The sequence below is a fragment of the Balaenoptera musculus genome, chromosome 2 (genome assembly GCF_009873245.2).
Source record: "Balaenoptera musculus isolate JJ_BM4_2016_0621 chromosome 2, mBalMus1.pri.v3, whole genome shotgun sequence".
NCBI lineage: Eukaryota > Metazoa > Chordata > Mammalia > Artiodactyla > Balaenopteridae > Balaenoptera > Balaenoptera musculus.
Genome location: NC_045786.1, coordinates 64,908,817 through 64,929,688, shown reverse-complemented (window position 1 = coordinate 64,929,688; position 20,872 = coordinate 64,908,817). Strand labels below are relative to the sequence as shown.

The 20,872-nt window shown below is 50.3% G+C and overlaps 1 protein-coding gene across 8 annotated transcripts in view; it reads left to right on the top strand.

The window, feature by feature from the left end:
* The window catches only part of PAQR5 (progestin and adipoQ receptor family member 5), an 86,198-nt gene extending 65,613 nt beyond the window's left edge, over positions 1-20,585 (top strand). For all 8 annotated transcript variants that reach the window (XM_036840854.1, XM_036840862.1, XM_036840866.1 and 5 more), the window contains 4 exons: positions 3,128-3,254; positions 11,429-11,525; positions 14,045-14,186; positions 17,314-20,585. In XM_036840854.1, coding sequence (XP_036696749.1) covers positions 3,128-3,254; positions 11,429-11,525; positions 14,045-14,186; positions 17,314-17,555 — 608 coding nt within the window. In that variant the 3' untranslated portion in view covers positions 17,556-20,585. The remainder of the gene's footprint in view (positions 1-3,127; positions 3,255-11,428; positions 11,526-14,044; positions 14,187-17,313) is intronic.
* The last annotated feature ends 287 nt before the right edge of the window (positions 20,586-20,872 follow it).

Sequence of the window (20,872 nt, the reverse complement as noted above, 5' to 3'; positions counted from 1 at the left end):
TGTGAGGATCTACCTCCAGCCTATTCTCCCACCCCTCTCCCTCTCTCTTCACTAGTAACACACACGTACATACACATACACAAACCCATATACATAGACAACTCTGGTTGCCGAGGCCCCAGCCTCATCCTGACTCTCAGGATCCACGCAGGCCCCGTGGGCTCTCTCTCCAGCCTTTGATGCAGGGGCACCCCCGTGCTCCTCAAACCTCCCCCACTTCCTCTGGCCCCTGTTGCATCACTCCCTCCTGGTTTTCCTCCCACCCACTCACATGGTCATCCTGCTTCACCAGTTCCCCTTCCTCCGTCCCCCCATAGGTGCGCCAGCTGGGAGTCCATTCTTGGGCCTCTGTTCTTCCGTGGTCAGGCTCCCTGGGAGATCTCCTCTGCGCCCACACCATCCCCCAACACCTCTGGGGGACACTCCCAAACCCCATCTCTAGTAAACTGCTCACCCAAGCTCCACACCACATCCAGCCCTGGGACCGAGACCGTCTACATCCTCCCCGCGCCTGCCCTTGCATCTACTCCCCTTCGAGTCAGAAATCTGTGAATAATCAAGTTCCCCCTGCCTCTCACTCCCCACCCATCCCACTTCACCATCCTGTCTAATCGGTTGGCAAACTCAGTTGAGTTTCTCCTACATACTTTTCAAATCGGCCGTGCCCCCATTGGCTTGGCTTAGTCCCTCACACCTCTCCCCTGGGCTTCACCCAGCTGCCGTGCGGGGTTTCTTCAAGGCCTCTGACCATGGCACCCCTCCCACTTCAACTTTTCCAGGTTCCCAGTTACCTGGGATGAAGTCCAAACTCCTTAACCCGGCAGCTTCCATCACCCTCGATCGCCTGCCCCAGACTCATTTATGATAAGAGCAAGCGTTTTGGAGGCATAACGGCAGGCTCCATGCCGAGCACCCGACCCACATCCCACATCACCAAGGGGTGGCATAACGCGGGGCTTAGCGGCCTAACTGCACCACCGCCTAATACTTATATGCTCTTAGGCAAGATACAGTTGGCATAGTATCTTCCTCATAGGAGTGTTATAAAGATTAAATGGGTTTTGTAAGTGAAACGTGTCGGACAGTGCCTGGCACTTAGTAAGCAACAGAAGGTAGCGATTACCACGATTACCTAGTTAACCCTGACAGCAGGCCCCTGAGGTGGGGACCATCATTATACCCACGCTATAGGTGAGAACACTAAAGGTAAGTTACCCAGGTCACGCAGCTTGTGAATGGCAGAGCCGGGGCCTGGGAGCCTCAGGGCCCCTGCCTGTGGCTTCCTCCAAGTCCCCGGGCCTGGATCCACCTCCATGGAGCTCTGTCTGATTCCTTCATTTCTGCCCCTCACTGGGAACAACTCCCTGAGGACAGCCATGCGTCTTTCACATCTGGTTTTCCAGTCCGTAGCCCAGAGCCTGACATGGGGGTGTTCAGTAAACCTGGAAGGAAGGTCTAGTCAGCCGAGAGAGCCTGTGGGATCCACCTGGGACTTCCTTGTCTGCAGCCATCTCTCCTCCTCCCCGACCCCGTGGAAACCCTCAATCCCTGGAGGGTGGCGTTTGCTCAGCTTCCTCCCCGATGTCCAGCTGTTCCCCTCCCTCTTGGACCTCCCGTGCACTTTCACTAGGCTTTGACCATCTTAATCCCCTGCTCAGAAACCTTCGGTGGGCCCCCTATTGCCTGAAAGGGGACGTTCACTTTCCTTAGTCTCCAAAGGTGTCTCCTGCTCCCTGGAAAGCCATCCCTGCCCTCAGGCACCTGTAAGAATCCCCTATCTTCCAAGGATACTTCCAAGGTCAGCCGCTTGACTGCATGCCTGCCCATCCTGAACGCCCACCTCACCCTGGAACCCGCCTGGAGGCACTCACCAATTTCCCTTTCCACTGCGGTTTTTGGCAGGGACTGAGTCTCCTTCGCTCATATATCCCCCATGGAGCTTGGCCCCAGTCAATACACACAGAGCAGATGCATCCTGGTCCACGTGGGAGCGTCCCCATGGTGTCAGGCCTGAGGCAAGAATCTGTCCCCCTGGAGGCAGTTCCAGCTGAAATCTCACAGGTAGCCTGCAGGAGTGGGGAGCACTGTACCAGGAGTAGTGATTCTTGGCCCTTTCTGCCTGTATGACCCTGGGCACATCCCTGGGCTTCACTAGATTTCACCAGTCACATGGGATCAAAGGCAGAGGTTGAACTTGCATGGCCTGAGGTTGAGTTCAGCCTTGAACTAGCATTCCAGGGTTCTTTGTTTTTGGATAACAGGTGTCCTTAGGCCTGATCTTAGGCTCTGGGCTGACAGGCCTGCAGCTGCCTCTCCCAAAAGGGACCTCAGCAGGTGAGGGTGCCTGGAGAGGCCATCTGGTCTAGGCTCCTGGACACATCTGTCCCCTTTGAAAAGGAGCGTGATCTCCCTTGTTCTTTCAAACAAAAGCTGCAGCAGACAGGTCTCTAGAAGGTCCTTCAGTAACCCTTCTCTCACAAACTCCAAAACCTAAAACAAAACAAAATGCTGAGGCTAGCATCTCACGCCCAGCCTCTCAGCTGGCCAGTCCCCCAGCCCGCTGATGTGACACACCTGGCCTCAGCAAGGGCCCTCCCTCATCCCACCCCCCCTCCCCTGCAGCCTTGATTGTTCCACAAGGGACACCCATATCATCAGGCAGGTGAGATGTGTGCACACTCAGAGCAAAGCTGAGCACACTGGGGTGTCATCGTGGACCATAGTTAAAAGCAGGGACTGTTGCTGAACTGCCTGCGTTTGAAGCTTGGCTTTGCTGCTTTCTAGCTGTGTGTCCCTGGGAGGGTTACTAAACCTCTCTGTGCCTCCATTTCCTCATCTGTAAAATGAGGTTAAGTGCAGGATTGATGTCAGAGGGTGGTTGTAAAGTTTATGTGAGTTAATGCATGTCAAGCCCTTGGAGCAGTGCTGGGCTCACAGAACATTCTCATGCTGAGGGGGGGCGGTGATGGGTGATGGCATAAGCAAGGGTGGAGCGGCAGGACTGCTCGTGGTCTGTGGGGATGACGGGGGGCTCAGCCAGATGCGGGGGTGGGGGGGTTGGTCTTCCCAAGGAGCCCAGACAGTGCTGAGTCCTGGCTTATTGCCCAAGGCTGGTTTTTCTTCCCAGGCTCGGCCATCGCCTACTCTGCCTATGTGTTCCCGGACGCATTGGTGAACACCGTCTTCCACGAATACTACGTGGCCCTGGCTGTGCTGAACACCAGCATTAGCACCGGCCTCTCCTGCTATTCCAGGTACCCGGCTGCTCTGTCTCAGATGGGATGGGGTGCGGGGCGGCGCGGAGCACACAGCTTCCTGGACTGTTGGAAGGGACAGTGGAAAAAGACGCTCGGGAGCCTGGGACTCAGTTCCAGATGGACTTCCAGTGGCCGGGCAGGACCAGCTTCACAGGCATACGCCTGTGCAGGCACTCAGGGCCCTGTGATCAAGAGGGCTCCCCACTTGGTTTAATTCCCTGCTGTTGTTGTTTTGAAACACTTAATGAGGTTTGAACAAGGGGGTCCCCCTACTTTCCTTCTGCTCTGGGCTCTACAAGTTATGTAGCTTGTCGTGTGGCTGAACAAGTCACTTACCCTCCTTGAACCTCAGTTTGCTTATCTATAAAATGGGGTCAAGGGAGTTCCCTGGCAGTCCAGTGGTTAGGACTTGGTGTTTTCACTGCTGTGGCCCAGGTTCAATCCCTGGTTGGGGAACTAAGATCCTGTAAGCTGCGTGGTGTGGCCAAAAAAAAAAAAAAAAAGTGGGGTCAACACAGCTACCTTGTGAGACGGATGTAAGGATTACAGGTAATGTATCCAGAACACCTAACACTAGCCTGGCCCATAGGAGGTGCCCCATAAATGGGCCATCTGCTAATAGGGACAGAGGGGGCCGGCCTCTTGATAGAGGCACACCTTGGAGATACTGCAGGTTCGGTTCCAGACAACCGCAATAAAGCCAACATCATAATAAGGCAAGTCACACAAACTTTTTGGTTTCCCAGTGCATATAAAAGTTATATTTACACTGTAGTCTATTAAGTGTGCAATAGCATTATGTCTAAAGAAACAATGTACACACCTTTATTAAAAAATACTTTATTGCTAAAAATGCTATCATCTTACAACACAGGGTTGCCATAAACCTTCAATTTGCAAAAACCACAATAAGGCAAAGTGCAGTAAAACAAGATATGCCTATCTGTGTGGTGGGTGATGGATGATATTCAAATGTCCAACACATCCCCAGGGGAAGACCGGTGGCCATGAGTCATGCCCAGCTAACTGGCTCTTATTCCTTCCATTTTTTTCCTGCCACTCAAAGAAGCTCATTGGAGTATGAGTACAAGAGGCATTTTTTAGGATAACTACTCTAGTTTATTCAGCTCTTGGTAAAAATGAACTACCCGAAATTACTTGGGAAACCTCTGGAATGGTGGTATTGGGGTAACATCCCTGTGTAGATGGTGCTGGGAGCTGGGGGCCTTTCATGGTGGGTTAGGAAGAGCGCCAAGGAAGGCTGGCAGTCACCCCTGGCCATCTGTCCCCCTACCCGCGACTCCACTAAGCCAGTTTGAGTCTTCCGAATAGACTGCTGCTGGCCTCATAGAATTCTTATTCCTGGCAGCCGCCAACTCTTCCCTCCCCAGGAGAAAACAGGGAGGGAGAGGTATGCTTCTGCAACTTCCCCGCAATGATTCTGGCTCCAGCTTTCTTTGGGTGACACTTTGGTTTTGTGGGATCCAGAGGTAGGCAAGTTCCCCAAACTTGACAGGTTGGTTTTCTTTAAAAATCAAAGGATAGAGCCTTAAACAGCATCGGGAATGCTTGCCCCAACTTGCCTTCCACTCACCTGTCCTGAGGCAGGTGGTGGGAAGCACGGAGCTGCTTGCCATGGGGTGAGTCTCATTTCCAGGCTCAGTCTCGAGACTGGGCTTTGTGTTGCTTCGTCCCTGGGGTGGGAGTCGGTGGTAAACTCCCCCTTCCCTCTTCCTGGAAGTCAGAGCGCCCCTCCAGCTGTGAGGAGATAGGGTCTGCCCAGAGGGTAGAAAACTGAATCAGACATCATGGGGTTATTATTTCCTTCTCCCCCAATTCCTCAAGGGCTCTGGCGATTAAAAGCTCTTTCTGAAGCGCAACCTCTGTGCCAGGCCAGAGCTGTGAGGGCTGCCACGGATGGGGGAGAGGAGGAGATTGGGTCCCTGCCTTGGGTGAGACAAGGCGTAACATACATAGAAAAGTAACACTGATGCTAAAAACAGCCCAAGAGAGATGAAGCGTGGCCCGGAGGCACAGTGCCTGGATGCGAGGGCTCACTGACAGGCCTGGGCCAAAGACACACCTGGATCAGGTGCTTGGACGAGCCACTGTCCTGCCTGGTTAGCTCCTGCGGGGCCATGTGGCTCTGCTGTTGCGAACTTAGGATCAGAGGGAGGCGAGCACTGCGGACTGGTGGGGCAGGTGGGCTTCACGGGTGGAAGAAACAGTCCCGCCATTCATGATCCAGGACTGCTTTCCCATGAACTCCCAGTGCAAATTCTTGGAACTTATTATTATTTTTTTAATCTTCCTGAATCACCTATAAGCCATGAGGGTATATTGTTTTCTTCTAGCCAGGAGTCCTCCCTGATTGTTCAGGTACAATGAATGGGTCTTTTTTTTCCTTTTTTTGTTTCTTTTTAATTTATTATTTTTGGCTGTGTTGGATCTTCGTTGCTGCGCACGGGCTTTCTCTAGTTGTGGCGGGGGGGGGGCTACTCTTTGTTGCGGTGCGCAGCCTTCTTATTGCGGTGGCTTCTCTTGTTGCGGAGCTCGGGCTCTAGGCGCACGGGCTTGAGTAGTTGTGGCTCGTGAGTTCAGTAGCTGCAGCATGCGGGCCCTAGAGCGCGTGGGCTTGAGTAGTTGTGGTGTGCAGGCTCAGTAGTTGTGGCTCGCGGGCTCTAGAGTGCAGGCTCAGTAGTTGTGGCGCATGGGCTTAGTTGCTCGGCGGCATGTGGGATCTCCCCGGACCAGGGCTCGAACCTGTGTCCCCTGCATTGACAGGCGGATTCTTAACCACTGCGCCACCAGGGAAGTCCCTGAATGGGTCTTTTGGATGTGACATGCCTGGCACCTTTAGACAAACTTGTTTGGCAGGGCAGGTTGGCCAGGAATCTCTTGAATGTCCATTTGGGGCTTCTCCCTTGTCAATGAAATGGATTATTTCTGTTTATGGGGCATATCTGTGGCTGTTTCATCCATCCATCTATCCATCCATCTACCTACCTATCCATCTTCCCACCCATCCATCCATCTACCCAGCCATCTATCCATCCACCCATCCACTTATTCTGTTTATCCACCCATCCATCCATCCATCCATCCATCCATCCATCCATCCATCCATCCATCCATCTATCCACCCACCCATTCATGCATCGATCTACCCACCCAACCACCCATCCTTCCATCAATGCATCCAACCAACCACTCAACATTCCTTAAATGCCTGCCATGCTCCGAGTGTCATGTTAAGATCTGGGAATACAGGGGTGAGTGAGGCTCAGTCCTTGTCCTCAGAGAGTGCCCCATGCAGTATGAGAAGCAGACTGCAGACCCTCAAAAAGTCCAGATGGAGTCATCATTTCCTTTAAAGGCCAGAAGAAAAGGCTTTCAGTGTGTAGCATTACAGGATATAACATAAGCAAATAATGATAATACAAAATGACACCTGCTTGGATTCCCAGGCTTCTGCGAAGTGGCCTTAGGAATGAGTATTGAGGAAGGTTGAACACTTTAGCTGGAGAGGAGGGAAGGGCCTTTTGGACAGAGCCAACAGCCTGGACAAGGGCGAGGGCCCGGAGAGGATGGGATGTCATTGGGAGGCAACAAGGAGCTTCAGAGTTGCCAGAGCCTGTGGGGCTGGAAGCGGGGAGAGAAGCTAGAGGGGGACTAGAGAGAGGCGGGGGAAATGGAAGCACCTCGTGTGTCCTACAGAGGACTGGCCCTATACTCGTGAAGGACAGTAAACTTCCTAGGAAGACAAATCTGTGGACTCAGCTCCCGTGCCCTGCAGGGCTTAAGTGGGGGCTTGGGGGACAGAAAGGGAGAGAGGGGCAAACGCCACATGCTCAGAGTCAAGGATAGAGTGGGATGTCCCCCCGTGGGCCCGTCCGGCCTCCTTTGCATCTTGTCCGCTCTCCTTTCCGTGTGTCGGTGGATCCCTGCTCTTACAAGGCCCGTCCCCTTTGTTTTCATTCTCTGTCTTTGTCTTCAGTGTCTGAGGAGTGAGGAAGGGGACTTGTGTGTGGGGAGAGGCTCTGGCCCTGATTAACTTCAGGAGAAGCAGGTGGAGGAGGGCGAGGGCCGTCTGGGGTCCCGATTTCACAGACTTGCTGTGCGGCCTCTGGCCAATCACGACCTTTAAACAGGGGCATCTAAGAAGATGTCCCTTGGGTTCCTTCTGGTTTGGGCATTCTATGATGTCCGCTTCAGCGACTTTTCCAAGATTTCTCTCCTTGCCTTCTTCCCTACCCACCAAGCCCACGTCTGCCTCCCCTCTCCCGCTTCATCAGTCCGTGGTATGGCCGGGAGTGGCCGAGAACCACCTCCTTCCCTGAGCGGCAGACCGTGGAGCTCAGGAGTCGTGCTTTAGTCATCCACATGCTTCCCAGAGTAGCGTGGTCCTAGTGGCGTTCATTCCCTTACGATACATGTCCGTTAGGAGACGTGGGCTCCCCCAACTGGTCTTTCGATCCTTATTATCATGGAATTCAGTTCAAAGGAACACGTTCCAGAAAACTGCTTTCTTGTTCTGCAGCATTCGAGGGGGGAAAATGACAGAACGTGTGACCTCTCTGTGGCTCTCGGAGCCAGGTGAGGGTGACAGAGACCCTGCCTGCTCATACCCGCCGACCACCCGAAAGCCCAGGAAGGCACCACCACTCTCTCAGGAATGTCAGTTACACAGTGTTTGCTGTTCACCACGGGTCACCGTACGCACTTTTCCGCTCATCCATTCAAAGCGTCCAGCCGTTGGTTTTCCGACACATACTTGCTCAGTGAGATGCCTTGTGGTCGGTGCTGTGAGGGAGAGATGAATTTTCATCCTTGGTGGATGGATAGTGAGCTGTGCTGTGAGAGCCTTGCCGTGGCAGTGCTGTCGTGGCAGCTCAGAGAGGCATGGGGCAGGCCTGGAAGGGGGTTTGGAGATCAAGGCTGGAGACAGGAGGCTTAGCAGACAGTGGTTCTCAGATACATCTGGAGGTCAGAGGGCTCAGTCAGATGACAGAGTGCTGCTAGGGCCAGGGGCCAGCACGTGGAAATGTCCACATTCCTGCTATGTCACCCACACAACAACCAAACTACCGTAACACCCGCCCCCATCACACATACAGACACACCTCTGCAACAGGATGATGTTTCCAAAGGCCCACTTCTTTCAAGCACTAGTTCCAGAATTCACCTGCAAATCTTTCCAGCTTTGGTTGCAATAAGAATTTATCAGGTTTCAGAATAGACTGGTATTGTATCAACCCTCTCTTGCTGGAGGCTTCTCCCAAAATCCAGTGTTTCCTGCTCACCTGGTTCTAGGCAGAGGAGGCCTGGCTCCCTGACTCCCAGCTCTGGGGTGCAGGGATTGCCTTACCAGGCAAGGCTTTGGAGACTTTGGGGTGTGGGGTGCTTTGGAGGACGCTGTGGCTCCCTCCCGTCCCTCTCGGAATCTCTGGCTGTGGCGACACCCTGTGGCCTGATTTGGAATTGCACCTTGTTAGTGGGAGGGCCCCCCCCCCCCGCCCCCACCGGTCTCTGTGGCTGCTGGCCCTTCTGCCTCTTACTCTTTGTTGCTGTCTCTCTTCTGTTCTGCTTTTTCTCCTTTTTCCCCCTGTAGACTCGGCTTTGCAGCTGGAGAGGCTGGTTCGTTTGCCCTTGGGAAAGTACTTTATCAGGCCGGGCGAAATGTCTCAAGTCGCAGGAAATCCATGGTTTGGGGGATGGCCCTCGCCAACCAGAGCCAGCCTTCTTCCTGTGTAAGTGGCCGCAGAAAGAGCGTGCTTTAATAGCGAGTCTCTTTGCACCCAGAGGTGATAGGCGGTGGCAGTGCAGGGGGAGGGAGGGAGTGGGCTTGCCGTGGTTGGACAGGGTCTGCCAGCGTGGACTGAGAAGGCCATTGAGATGGGCCCTGGTTCCTGGGGCAGCGGGAATGTGTTCCGATCGCCTCCTGGGGGGCAGAGGGGTGTCTGTCAGGTAAGGACAGAGGCTGGCTAGTGGTCAGATGCCCGCTCTGCCTGCCCGAGGGGAGAGGGTGGGAAGCCAGCCAGATGGCCCTGCCTGTAAATCCTCGCTTTGCCTCTTATTAGCTCCTGTGATTTTAGGCAAATCACCCAGAACTCATCTGGTCCCTCCTGTTCCTATTTTCCGGTACGACGTAGCTACAGGATGGGGAGGGCGAGAGGATGGCTCCTACAACACACATTATTTTTAAAAGCTGCCATTTCCTGAGTGTTACTCTGTGCCGTGCACAGCTGTAAGTTCTTTGCGAGCATCATTTTCTCAAACCCTTGCAACAATCCCTTGCAGGGATTCTGTTGTTGCTCCTATGTTACACATGAGGGTTTTGGGGCACACAAGGGTCACATCACCTGCTGGATGACATGGTCACAAAGGGCAGGGACGGGATCAGACTCAGGGTGTCTGCCAGATCGTGGCCCTGTGCAGCCTCACCAATCCCGGGGGTTTGTGGTTCCTTCCAAGGCTGGGGTTCTGTTCTGGCGGACGATGAATTGAGGTCCCTTATTTCCCCTCCTCCTTCTTGAACTTCTCTTCCATCTCTGCCCAGTGTCCACAGGGTCAGGAAAGAAGGAGGGACATGCCCACGGGCTGGAGCAAAGTTGGAGCTGATCTCTGGAGGTTATGGGGCTTCTCGCGGTCCACAGTGGCCGCCTCTTACCCAGAACAGGGATCCCCAGGCTGGGCTGCCCTGAGAGCTGGACAGCACAGAGCAGCCTGGCGATGTCACATCCTCAGACACGATGCTGAGCTGGATGCTGGGGATGGAGAGCTGAGCAGACCCAGCTCTGCCCTCGAGGAGAGTTCCCCGACCACTCAGGAGGCAGATGTGGGTGTCTCTGCCATTTTCACGCCAAAGGATGTGGGCACAGTGGGGCTTGTAGTCAGGCACTGGCTTGTAGGGGACGTGAATAACCTGGAGGGGGAGATGGGCCCGAGCTGCAGGGGCAGCAGACTATGTTTGGTGGAGAAGGGGCAGGCCAGTGGGCTGGGACGGGGTATCTGGGGAGCAGAGGTGAGGAGCAGTGGTGGGACATAGACTCCATCCCCGCTGGAGAGTGTGATGAGGGGCAGAACTGTCGAGGGGGGGCTGGGATGGCCCCAGCGCCTCCCTCATCTTACGGGCTGCACCAGAACAGCTACCCCACGAGCCTCGGCGCCCAGGCTCTGCACACCACCCTTGGGGGTCCTCTGGCCTCGCAGCCCTGTGGGCACCAAGGGAGGATCCATCCCCCACAGTACGCTGTGCTGCTGAAGCGGGTACCTGCCCTGCCTCCATGCCCAGCCTGTGCGTGTGAGCTCTCCCTCGCCTGAGCCCCAGTTCAGGGCTGTGGTTTCATGTGGAGCCTCTCCTTACCCCTCCCCTCCCAGTATCCAGCCTGCTATCTGTGCTGCCCGGCTCCCCACCCCCTCAGCTGCTGCCCCCTCCTCAGGCTGGGCCCAAGCCAGCTGAGGCCCCATCGTGTTCCATCCAGGAGGAGCTGCCTGTCTTTGTGACAGTCAGCACCACTCGTTTTAATGCTGGTTTCATCTGTCTTTGAACCGGAGGCAGGTGGGGGTGATGATGAAAGAGAGAAGGAAGGACCATGCTTACTCAGTTTCCCCAGCCCAGTATCCCTGTGTGTGGTATTAAATATTCCAGAAATCTCTTAAGTAATTAAACACCTCATTGCACCCAGGGCTTGTGCAGGGTAATCAGCTGGCGCCTCTGACTAAGCATCTCAACCTTCGCAGAGGTCCTCACCCCAGGAGCCTGTGCCATTGGACCCACCCGCTCTGCACATGTCTCCCTGTCCTGGTGGTTACTGGACTTCTAGAAGGCTCTTTGGCAGCTAGATAACTTGGCCCTTGAAGGGCTTCTGCTCAGTGCCTCCTTCCTGACTTTGTCTGGATGCCATTGCTTCTCAGGATGCTGGGAGATGGTTTCCCCCTCCCCGCCCACCCTGAGCTCTTTCCACATCTGAGACTGAGCCGTTCCCATCAGGGTGGGAGAAGTGGAGAGCGCTGGTGGAGAAGCTGCTGGCCATAGGAGGCGCTTGTGCAAAAATGCTTGTCTTTCGTGGGTGACTCGCCCTTGGTTATTTTTAATATGCATGTCTGTGTTATTTACTGAAACTCTTTTTTCATTCTCATTTCTCCCCCCCTTTCCTTCCCTGATTTAGGTTTCTTGAGGTCCAGAAGCCCAGGCTCTGTAAGATGCTTCGTGTCCTGGCCTTCGCTTATCCCTACACCTGGGACTCCCTTCCCATCTTCTCCAGGGTAAGGGCCCAGCTCCAACCCCTCTCTGCCTGTTGGCAACATCAGGGAATCAATTGTGTCCTGAGCTCTGGGGGTCAGAACGCCGTCCTGGTCACAGTGGGACACACAGGAGTAGAGCCCCAGGTGCTCCCTTAATGGCACTTGCAGACTAGTTAAGAGACGGCATGAACCCAGAGGTCCTGATGAACATAGGAGATGCACCAGTGGCCAGTGCTGACTGGGGGCTCAGGAGCAATCGCAGAGGGCTGGGCAGGGGAGGCAGCCTGGGGTTTAGTAGAGTGACCAGGAGAGCGGGCTCTGGAGGCAAATCTCTAATATTTACTCACTGCAAGACATTGGATGAGTTATCTTCCACCTCTGTGTCTTGATTTCCCTCATCTGTAAAATGGCCTGGTAATAACACTTCCTTTTGTCAGGCTGTGGGGAGGATTATATGAGACAATGTGTAAAGTGCTAGCTGGTGGTGAGAGTCCAGTAAATGCAGGATTATATATTATCATCAATTAACATAGTAGTAGTGAAGGCAAATGTATGAATGAAGGTCTTAAAGGATAGATGGGAATTAGATGGAGAACACAAAGAAAGAGGGTGTAGGAGGAAAGACAAGAAGGGGGAAAGTTCATGCACGTTCAAATCCCAGTCCCATTGCTCACTGGCTGTGTGACCCTAGGCAATGAACATAAGCTCTCTGAGCCTCAGTTTCCTCATCCTTATTTTTTTTAATTTTTAAATTTTTTATAAATTTATTTTATTTGTTTATTTTTGGCTGCGTTGGGTCTTCGTTGCTGCGCGCAGGCTTTTCTCTAGTTGCAGCGAGCCAGGGCTGCTCTTTGTTGCGATGCGTGGGCTTCTTATCGCAGTGGCTTCTCTTGTTGCGGAGCATGGGCTCTAGTCGCCCAGGCTTCAGTAGTTGTGGCACGCGGGCTCAGTAGTTGTGGCACATGGGCTTAGTTGCTCCGCGGCATGTGGGATCTTCCCGGACCAGGGCTCAAACCTGTGCCCCCTGTATCGGCAGACAGATTCTTAACCACTGCACCACCAGGGAAGTCCTCCTCATCTTTAAACGAGGCTGACATCCTGTCCTTCACAGGGGGGTAGAGGAGAATAATCAAATAAACAGAACTGATGGACTCAGCAATGCCAAGCTCAGGCCCAGTGGGTGGAGTTCCCCTCCCAGAGGCAGCGTAAGGGTCTGCTGCATGAGGCCAGGATGGCAGCGCCCAGGGATACAGGAGAGGGGTCGAGCTGGCTTCATTAGCTGAGGCACTGAGCGTGTGCTCCTGTTCAGTTCGTGTGGGCCTGGGGGAGACCCAGAGATGGGGATGCAGCCCATTCCCTTGAATCCTTCTTTGAGGACACAGACCACACACAGGAGACCAGAGCAAAGAACAAGCCGGTCCCACAAGGCCGCCAAGGCATACAGCACAGGTTCTTGCTATTATGAGCGCTGGGTGCTCCTGGCACTCGGCTGCGTCAGCCAGTGGGCAGCGGGGGAGGGGAGGGCTTACCTTACGTGGTGATGTGTCTGCGCACACAGGTTCTGGAATCAGCCTGACTTCACTGCCAGTGAGTGGTTTGCAAGTCCCTCTCCAGCCCAGTTTCCTCATCTGCGAAATGGGGGGAATAGTGTCTGCCTTGGGGTCATTGCTGAGGCTCCGATGAAGTGATGCACGTAAAAGGCCTGGCCTAGTGCCCTCCGTAGAGGTGGCTGCCGCCACTATTTATAACAATCGTACAAAAACCGTGCTGACCTCCACGCCAGGGCAATGTCCATAATTAATAGTTTTTGATGACTCAGAAGGCCGTCCAGGGATTTTTAGGCCTTAAAGTCTTAATTAGGAGCATCAATTCAGGGGATGTGCTGGTTAGAAGTGAGTTCAAGTGTGAATAGGCCATTTTTTACTATACTTACGTTTTAGCCCCAGGAAAAAAGTAGCGATATATCTAACTGGATTTTTCTTTTCCTTTCATTTTTGTCTTCACTTCTGTTGTTTTTCTTTTCTTCCTTCCTTTCTTTCTTTCTTTCCTTTTTCTCTTTTTTTTTTTTTTTTGAATTAAATAATCCAAAGGCTCTCATGAGCATGCGGGGGATTAAAATACAGTTGCCTTGGGTCTCAGTTGATCACACTCAGAACAGGAAGCCTGCTCACACGGTCCACAACTGGAGAGGGAACGGCCTTGGCCCACAGAGTCCATACATAGGCGCGGGGATGTCCGCAGGCCTCCTCTCAAGACCTGACATATGTTCCTTCCTTCTTTCCTTCCTCTCTCTCTCTCTCTTTCTTTCTTTCCTTCTCTTTTTAAAAATTTTTACTTTATAATGAATATAGTTGACTAACAATGTTGTGTTAGTTTCAGGTATACAACAAAGTGATTCAGTGATACATATACATGTATCTGTTCTTTTTTAAATTCTTTTCCCGTTTAGGTTATTATAGAATATTGAGTTCCCTGTGCTATATAGTATGTCCTTGTTGGTTATCTATTTTAAGAGCTGACGTTTCTTTAAATACCTGCAGCTATTCCTCTTCCCCGGGGAGAGTGCACAGAACGAAGCCACCTTGTACCACCAGAAGCACATGGCCATGACCCTCCTGGCCTCTTTCCTCTACTCCGCGCATCTGCCGGAGCGCCTGGCTCCTGGACGCTTCGACTACATCGGTGAGTGCCTGGTGGCCCCGATGCCCCTTGCCCTCCTGTCCAAGGAGGGTGCCCATCCCTGACACCAGTGCACATAGTTGCAAAGAGAGGCCGGGGCAGGGAGAGAAGCAATTCTTCAGGAAGTTCTCCAGGCTCAGACCAAGGTTAGTGAAATTGTAAGGTGACAGAGGCCAGGATGTACGTAGCCAGCGGACGACCAGGGAGGATGGCGGAGGATGGAGAGGAGGTGGATCTAGGATTCTAAAGCATTTCCAGCAGGTGTGGGGACAGGAGAGTCCCATTATTACCTAGAATGTGAAATCCCGTTATTAAATGAACATGTAAGCCAGCCGTAAAGAGGAAGAGGAAAGACAGAGTACAGCTGGCTCTGAGGGTACCAGCTGGCAGGGGGCTGTGCTGAGGAGAGGAAAGTGTCTTTGTCTCATTCCGGTGGGTACGATGGGGCCAGGAATCGTGGCAGAGCAGTGGTTCTCAGGTATGGCCCCTGGACCAACATTCTCAGTACCACCTGGGAACGTGCAGATTCTTGGCTCCCAGCCCCCAGACATCCCGTGTCTCAGAAGCTGTGTGATTCTCCAGGTGAGCCTGAGCTCACTCAAGTTAGAGAAGCCATGTGGTGGAGAGGAGGTGTCGGAACCACAGGGGTTTACACCTGCCGGCAGGGTTCCTTCCTCTTTGTCTAGGGAAGTGGGTGGCACTGTGTAACGTGTCTCCTCCACCCTGGCTCTGGGACTGGCTGGAGGAGGGACCCTTGGGCCACTTTTGGTGAGGCTGATCGAGTCCTGGATTGAGAGCTCCTTAGATAAGCTATCAATACCATGGGGATTCAGATCCTCATCCCCAGGTGGCGGGCAGGAACCTTGGTTCTCCCCAAGCCCATTTTGTCCATGGGTTTCCATCTTCTGCCCAAGACACATGGCCAGATTTTGCTTTGTTTGCTCTGATTAGAGTTTCATCTCCTTTACTTCTTCTCTCCTGCCAGAAGGGATTACAATGAGCAAAATGCTTAGAGGGCAGATTTCAAAAAAGGAGGGAGATGAGAGGGCCAGGGGATTGGAACCTGCCTACAGAACCTGCCCAGCACGTCCACGGCTCCAGCTCCAGCCAGATGAAATAGAGGTGGTAGTGTACGAAGTCTGCGGGGGGCAGGAAAAACAGCCCTGAGCCTTGTTTTGCGAGCTCTGGCTTCTTAATAACATTTTATTTACTTGCCTCTATCCTGTACTCCTGGGCCTAGAGCAGAAAGACACTCCTACGGGGGGAGATTGACCAGATGGGCAGTTAGTAACAGATCTTTAACAAAGGGTTTGGAAAGTTCTCCGTCCTTAAATAACAGAGTCAGTCAGATGCTGGGCTCCGTCTCCAACGCCCACAGGAAGTTCCTCCCTATTCCTGCCAGGCGGGATTGTTGAAATCGCTCTTCCTGCTGCAGGCACACTTCACATCTGTTCAGTGCTCGTGGCTCTTCTGTCTTTTTATCTCCTGCCCTAACAGAGACAGGTTTGTGCCTCAGTTGGTGAGCACAGCTGGTCACCTCCTTCTGCTTGGCCCTGTGTCCTTGGAGTACACGGCTCTCGCTGGATAAGGAACCACTTCGTTGCATCACACACAGATTTGGAAATTGGACACAGCCCAGTAGGATGGCTTGAGTGAGGCAGGGGTGGCCCCTCCAGGCACACTTCCTCCCTGGGGGATGCAGGCTGGGGTGCTGACAGCTCCCTGCCCTAAGGAACTCGTTGGCCACCTACTCAACTCTCCTACATCCTCATTCCTGACTCTGCCCTTGCTCAGTTGGGCAGATGGCCAGGTTGGTCCCTTCTGTGGACACATTTATTGAATACTTACTCTGGGTTAAGTCCTGGGGGTACAACACTGAATTCTTTTTTTTTTTTTAAACTGAAGGAGACTCTTTAACTCTTGTGTCGTATTAGCTAGGGTTGCCATAACAAAGAACCACAGACTGGGTGGCTGAAACAACAGCAATTTATTTTCCCATAATTCTGGAGGTTAGAAGTCTGAGATCAAGGGGACGGCAGGGTTGGTTTCTTCCAAGTCCTCTCTCCTTGGCTTGCCCATGGCCATCTCCATTTCTCTTCACATGGTCTTTCCTCTGTGTACGTGCATGTCTGCGTCCTAATCTCCCCTTCTTATAAGGACACCAATCAGAGTGGGTCCCACGCTAGTGACCTCATTTTAACTTAATTGTCTCTTAAAGACCTTATGTCCAAATATGATCACATTCTAAGGTACTGGGGGTTGGGACTTTCAACATATGAATTTGGGAGGGGGAGATACAACTCAGCCCATGAAACATGGTTTCTGCAGGCTGTCCCCCAAAGCAATCCCCAGCCCTGGGCAATGGACTCCTTTTCTCACCAATCACCAAATCAGCACATCCCTGTTCACTCCAACCACCCTCCACTGGACTCCCACCCTCTGGGGATGCATACATGGTGACTGGGGTCCTGTAAGTTATTGGAGAGGAAGAGCCCCTGGTTGTGTCTGGGATTAACCAGCAGTGGGGAGAGGAGCACCTCATAAGAGGCCAACAGAAAATTTGGCTGGCTTCTCCTTTGGTGTTGAAGTCAGAATCTGAGCTGATCAGTGACAGCTCTCAGGAGGTAACCTTTGGCAGAACTTTTTCATGTGAAAAACAGGACTGGTGGATAAGTTGTTTTAAAAATGGATTTGGTTTGCTCTGATGGCCCTTTTATTTTTCTCATATTACATTTTAAAAATAAATTTTTAAAGTATATATTACATATCACATAATACCCTAATTTCAAGTATATGATTCTATGAACTTTTAGTAAATTTACCACATTGTACAATCATCACCATATATGAGTTTTAGAACATTTTCATCACCCCAGTAAGATCCTCTGTGCCCATGTACTGTTAATGCCAACTCCCACCCCTGCCTGAAGCAACCACTAATCTATTTTCTGTCTCTGTGGATTTCTCTTTTCTGGACATTTGATATAAATGGAATCATACAGTATATGGTCTCTTGTATCTGGCTTCTTTCACACCACATAGTGTTTTTAGCATACATGCCATAGCATGTATCAATAATCCATTCCTTTTTTATTGCTGATCTTGGTGGTCTTTTGTGTGTTTGCTATAGGTCATAGTCACCAGCTGTTTCATGTGTGTGTGATCCTGGCCACACACATGCAGATGGAAGCCATCCTTCTGGACAAGACTCTAAGGAAGGAATGGCTCCTGGCCCACTCCAGGCCCCTGTTGTTCTCTCAGATAGCCGGAGCCATACTTCTGTGTCTCATCTTCAGCCTCAGCAACATAGTTTATTTCTCAGCTGCTCTGTATCGGATTCCTGAGCCAGAATTACATAAAAAAGAAACGTAATTCAGACCATAAGCTTTTTGTGCCAAATGTCAACATTAAGCTACAACTTCCTAACCACCATAAGCCAGTGTCATGGTACCAGTTTACAGTGGCCTAAAATATTTATAATGGTTGGTGTCTTGGCATTTTTGAATGGGTTCATGTCAATAAGGTATTGACGTGGGGACATTTCTCTAGACGTGCATTGGTTCCGTACGTGTGATTTTAAAAGGGGAACATGGGTTCAAGTAAGTCCTCATTCAGGCAAATCATTAATATTTCATTTAGTTTTTAATTTATTTGAAGTGAGTTCTCCAATCCTATTTAAACAATTGGATTAAGCATACCTCCCTTGTAGCTTTACTATGAAATAGTTGGATTAAGCTTTACTACCCTTGTAGTATTACTCTTGCAGAATGCAACGTGCTTCATCTGATGAGTTTCATGTAACAAAGCCTCTCCCAAGAGCTCCCACAGTGGGAAGAGAATGAGCTGGAAAGGTCAGTAGGGGAACCTGAGAAAGAGTAAGTTGGGTCTGTGGGAGCCCTGGGGGCTGGGAAGGCATTCCAGAATGAAGAAACCTGGTTTGGGGAGTGGTCTTCTTCCTTTCCCCACCTAGTGAAGGGAATGAATAGAAAGAGAGTCCTCTTTTCCTACAAGTACATTCTTTTTCACAATGCAAGGTTCCCATGTCATTATAGATTTGGATTTTCTTAAAAGTCCACAGCCTGTGGCTAAGTGTTACATGTTCTGTTTTGCTCTGTTTTCTTGTCACCAGTTTGATGCCGCCAAGTATTATGCAGCACAGGTAAAATGTGTTACCCAGTGGGCACTGGCTGAGTCAATCCCAATTGGTTGTGCTTGTCTGTCACCTTTTAAGCCAATGACATCACGATATTTGGGGAGGTTATACATTTGATGTTCCTTCAGCATTTCATACATGCTGCTGAGTTTAGTGTTCATGTGCAGAGGATGCTAAAGACCTTGCCAAAGGGATGGAAACACTTGGTGAGCTTGTGACAAATGTAGATTCCCCAGGCAAATCAGGAGATGCTGCTTTACTGGTTTAAAATGTTGGTTTCCTGGAGAAGATCTGCACTGGAGAAAGTCCCCCAGGTGATTCTGAGTCAGGAGGGCCATGGGCCAAACTTGCAGAAATGCTGATGTCACAAATTCCAGAAGGTACTGGGCCTATCAGCTTTGTTTTGATTGGTCTAACTTTTAGCAACTCACCACCTAAGAATGTGTCTCCTGCTTCCTCCTCTGTGGAGTATTACAAAACACTGAGTATTTTCTCATCTGTTGCATTACTAATTAAAGTTCACTGTTTCATGATGTTTTCAGAGAGTACAGAAATGCTGACACGAAACAGTTTTTAACAGAAGCCCATCACTCCCTGATGTGCACTTGCTAATGACTTAAGGGGCCATCCATCACAATGCAGGATCCTCTTTTGCTGACTCAGGAGCACCCCCATATCTTAGTATACTGCCTCTGTGGTTTACTGGCCCAGACACTCGAATGGCCTTATAAATAGCTCATCGTCCAATCCTCTGAGGACAAGTAACAATTTATATTGGATGCGAGTGGTCAAGAAATATGATTTCATTAGTTTTATTATCTGTTTACTTCCTCTGGGGAAGGTAGACTGATAGAATTATATGGGCTGGTAAATTTTTGGTACATTAATTGCCAGCTGCATGACAAAATTTGTTTTTTTGGCAAGAGGCTGACATTGTTAGTGGACTCTTACTCCAGCAGGGTCTGTGGGCTTCCATTTCATGTTATTGTAACTTCAGTCTTATGGTGGACAAAGGTACAAAGTTTAAATACTCCATTCTAGTAATGCCAAAGGCATGAAGGCTTTTAAATTCTCTTGTTTATAGAGAGTAAAATAAGGTTCTTCATTTAGCTCAGAAGTAGTTGAAAGATAACGGGTGACTAATTTGAAGGACTTTTAGATTATTTAATTTAATCTGTGGTTACGTTGCTTTTTCAGCATGCTTAATGACGAAAATGAAATGTTAAATCAACAAAATAAGACCAGATGTTTCATAATGTTTTTATAAGTTTGGTAAACTTAGTCCCATTGTAACTTTTGGACAGTGTTACAAATTAAAATTTTATAACAGTTTGCAGTACACTGATTTGGACGCTTCTAATGTTGAGTGAGAATGGGTTCAAATATATTAATTATCATTAAGTATTATGAAGTCTAACGTGAGTATAGTTTTGCCTAAGCCATTCCGGAAATTAAAAAGTTTGGCAGTGGGTCAGTTGAAACCTCACTGGGAAGATGTCTTTTAATGTAGCAGTTCTCGCATTGTTTTCATGTCTCAATACACTTTAGAGATGTACCATATTCCCACTGCTGTCTCCAAAGGCAGGGGGGAGCGACGGGGGAGAGAATTCCTAAAGAGATGTATTTCTTCCCCCTCCTCCTGCTTGACAAACACTACTCTAAAATTTGCCAGTCATTTTTGTTGTGATAAAACTCAGATATGTTTGAATGAGGCCATTTAGTCAATTGCCCCAGAGTTTCATTTTCCTTTGCTCAGTTCTTAGAAAGGAACTCTCCCTCTTCTTTCTAAAGACATGAATTTGTCATTGTTGATTAGAGTTAAAAGTGGGATGTTCAGAAGCCTTTTGAGTACAAAGTGATTTAAATATTTGGTCTGCTGCAATCTTTCTCAAAGTTTTTTTGTGGAAGGAACTCAGCTCCCAGGAGATGTACTGCGGAAGGCAGGGTGGAGAGGAATGCTGTTTTCGGATGCACTGGAGAAACCTTTCCTTTGGATCTGCTGTGTCCCAAATTTATTTTGGTCATGGTACCCTTTTTATATGAAACACCTATTCACACTGTATAACAACACTTTATAACATATTGTTGAATGCCAGCCTCTGATTTTCCAGTTGACAATCCATTATGGATGAAAAGGCAGAGATCTATGTCCAAACTCAGAGATGTTCTTCCAGCTTATACTAATGTCTGGTTTTCTTAAACTGTGTGGAAGAAAAAATAAAATAAAATGTATTTATTATAGGAAAGTCCTCCCGTTTCTCACTTGACTTGGTTATATTTCACCTACCCCACTGCAAACATGTTCATTCATCATGAGAAATAGATTCCTGTACGTGTGTTTTGTTAAGTCATTCAATGAACATTTATTTAGTGCTTGGTATATATAGAACAAACACCATCCTAGGAGTTGGGGATACAGAAGAGAACAAAACCCAAACCATCCTTCCCTCGTGGAGCTGATGTTCTATGTCAGTCAGTAGGACAAGAGATATAGATAAATTCAGATAATGGTAAGTGCTTAGAAAATAAGCCTGGG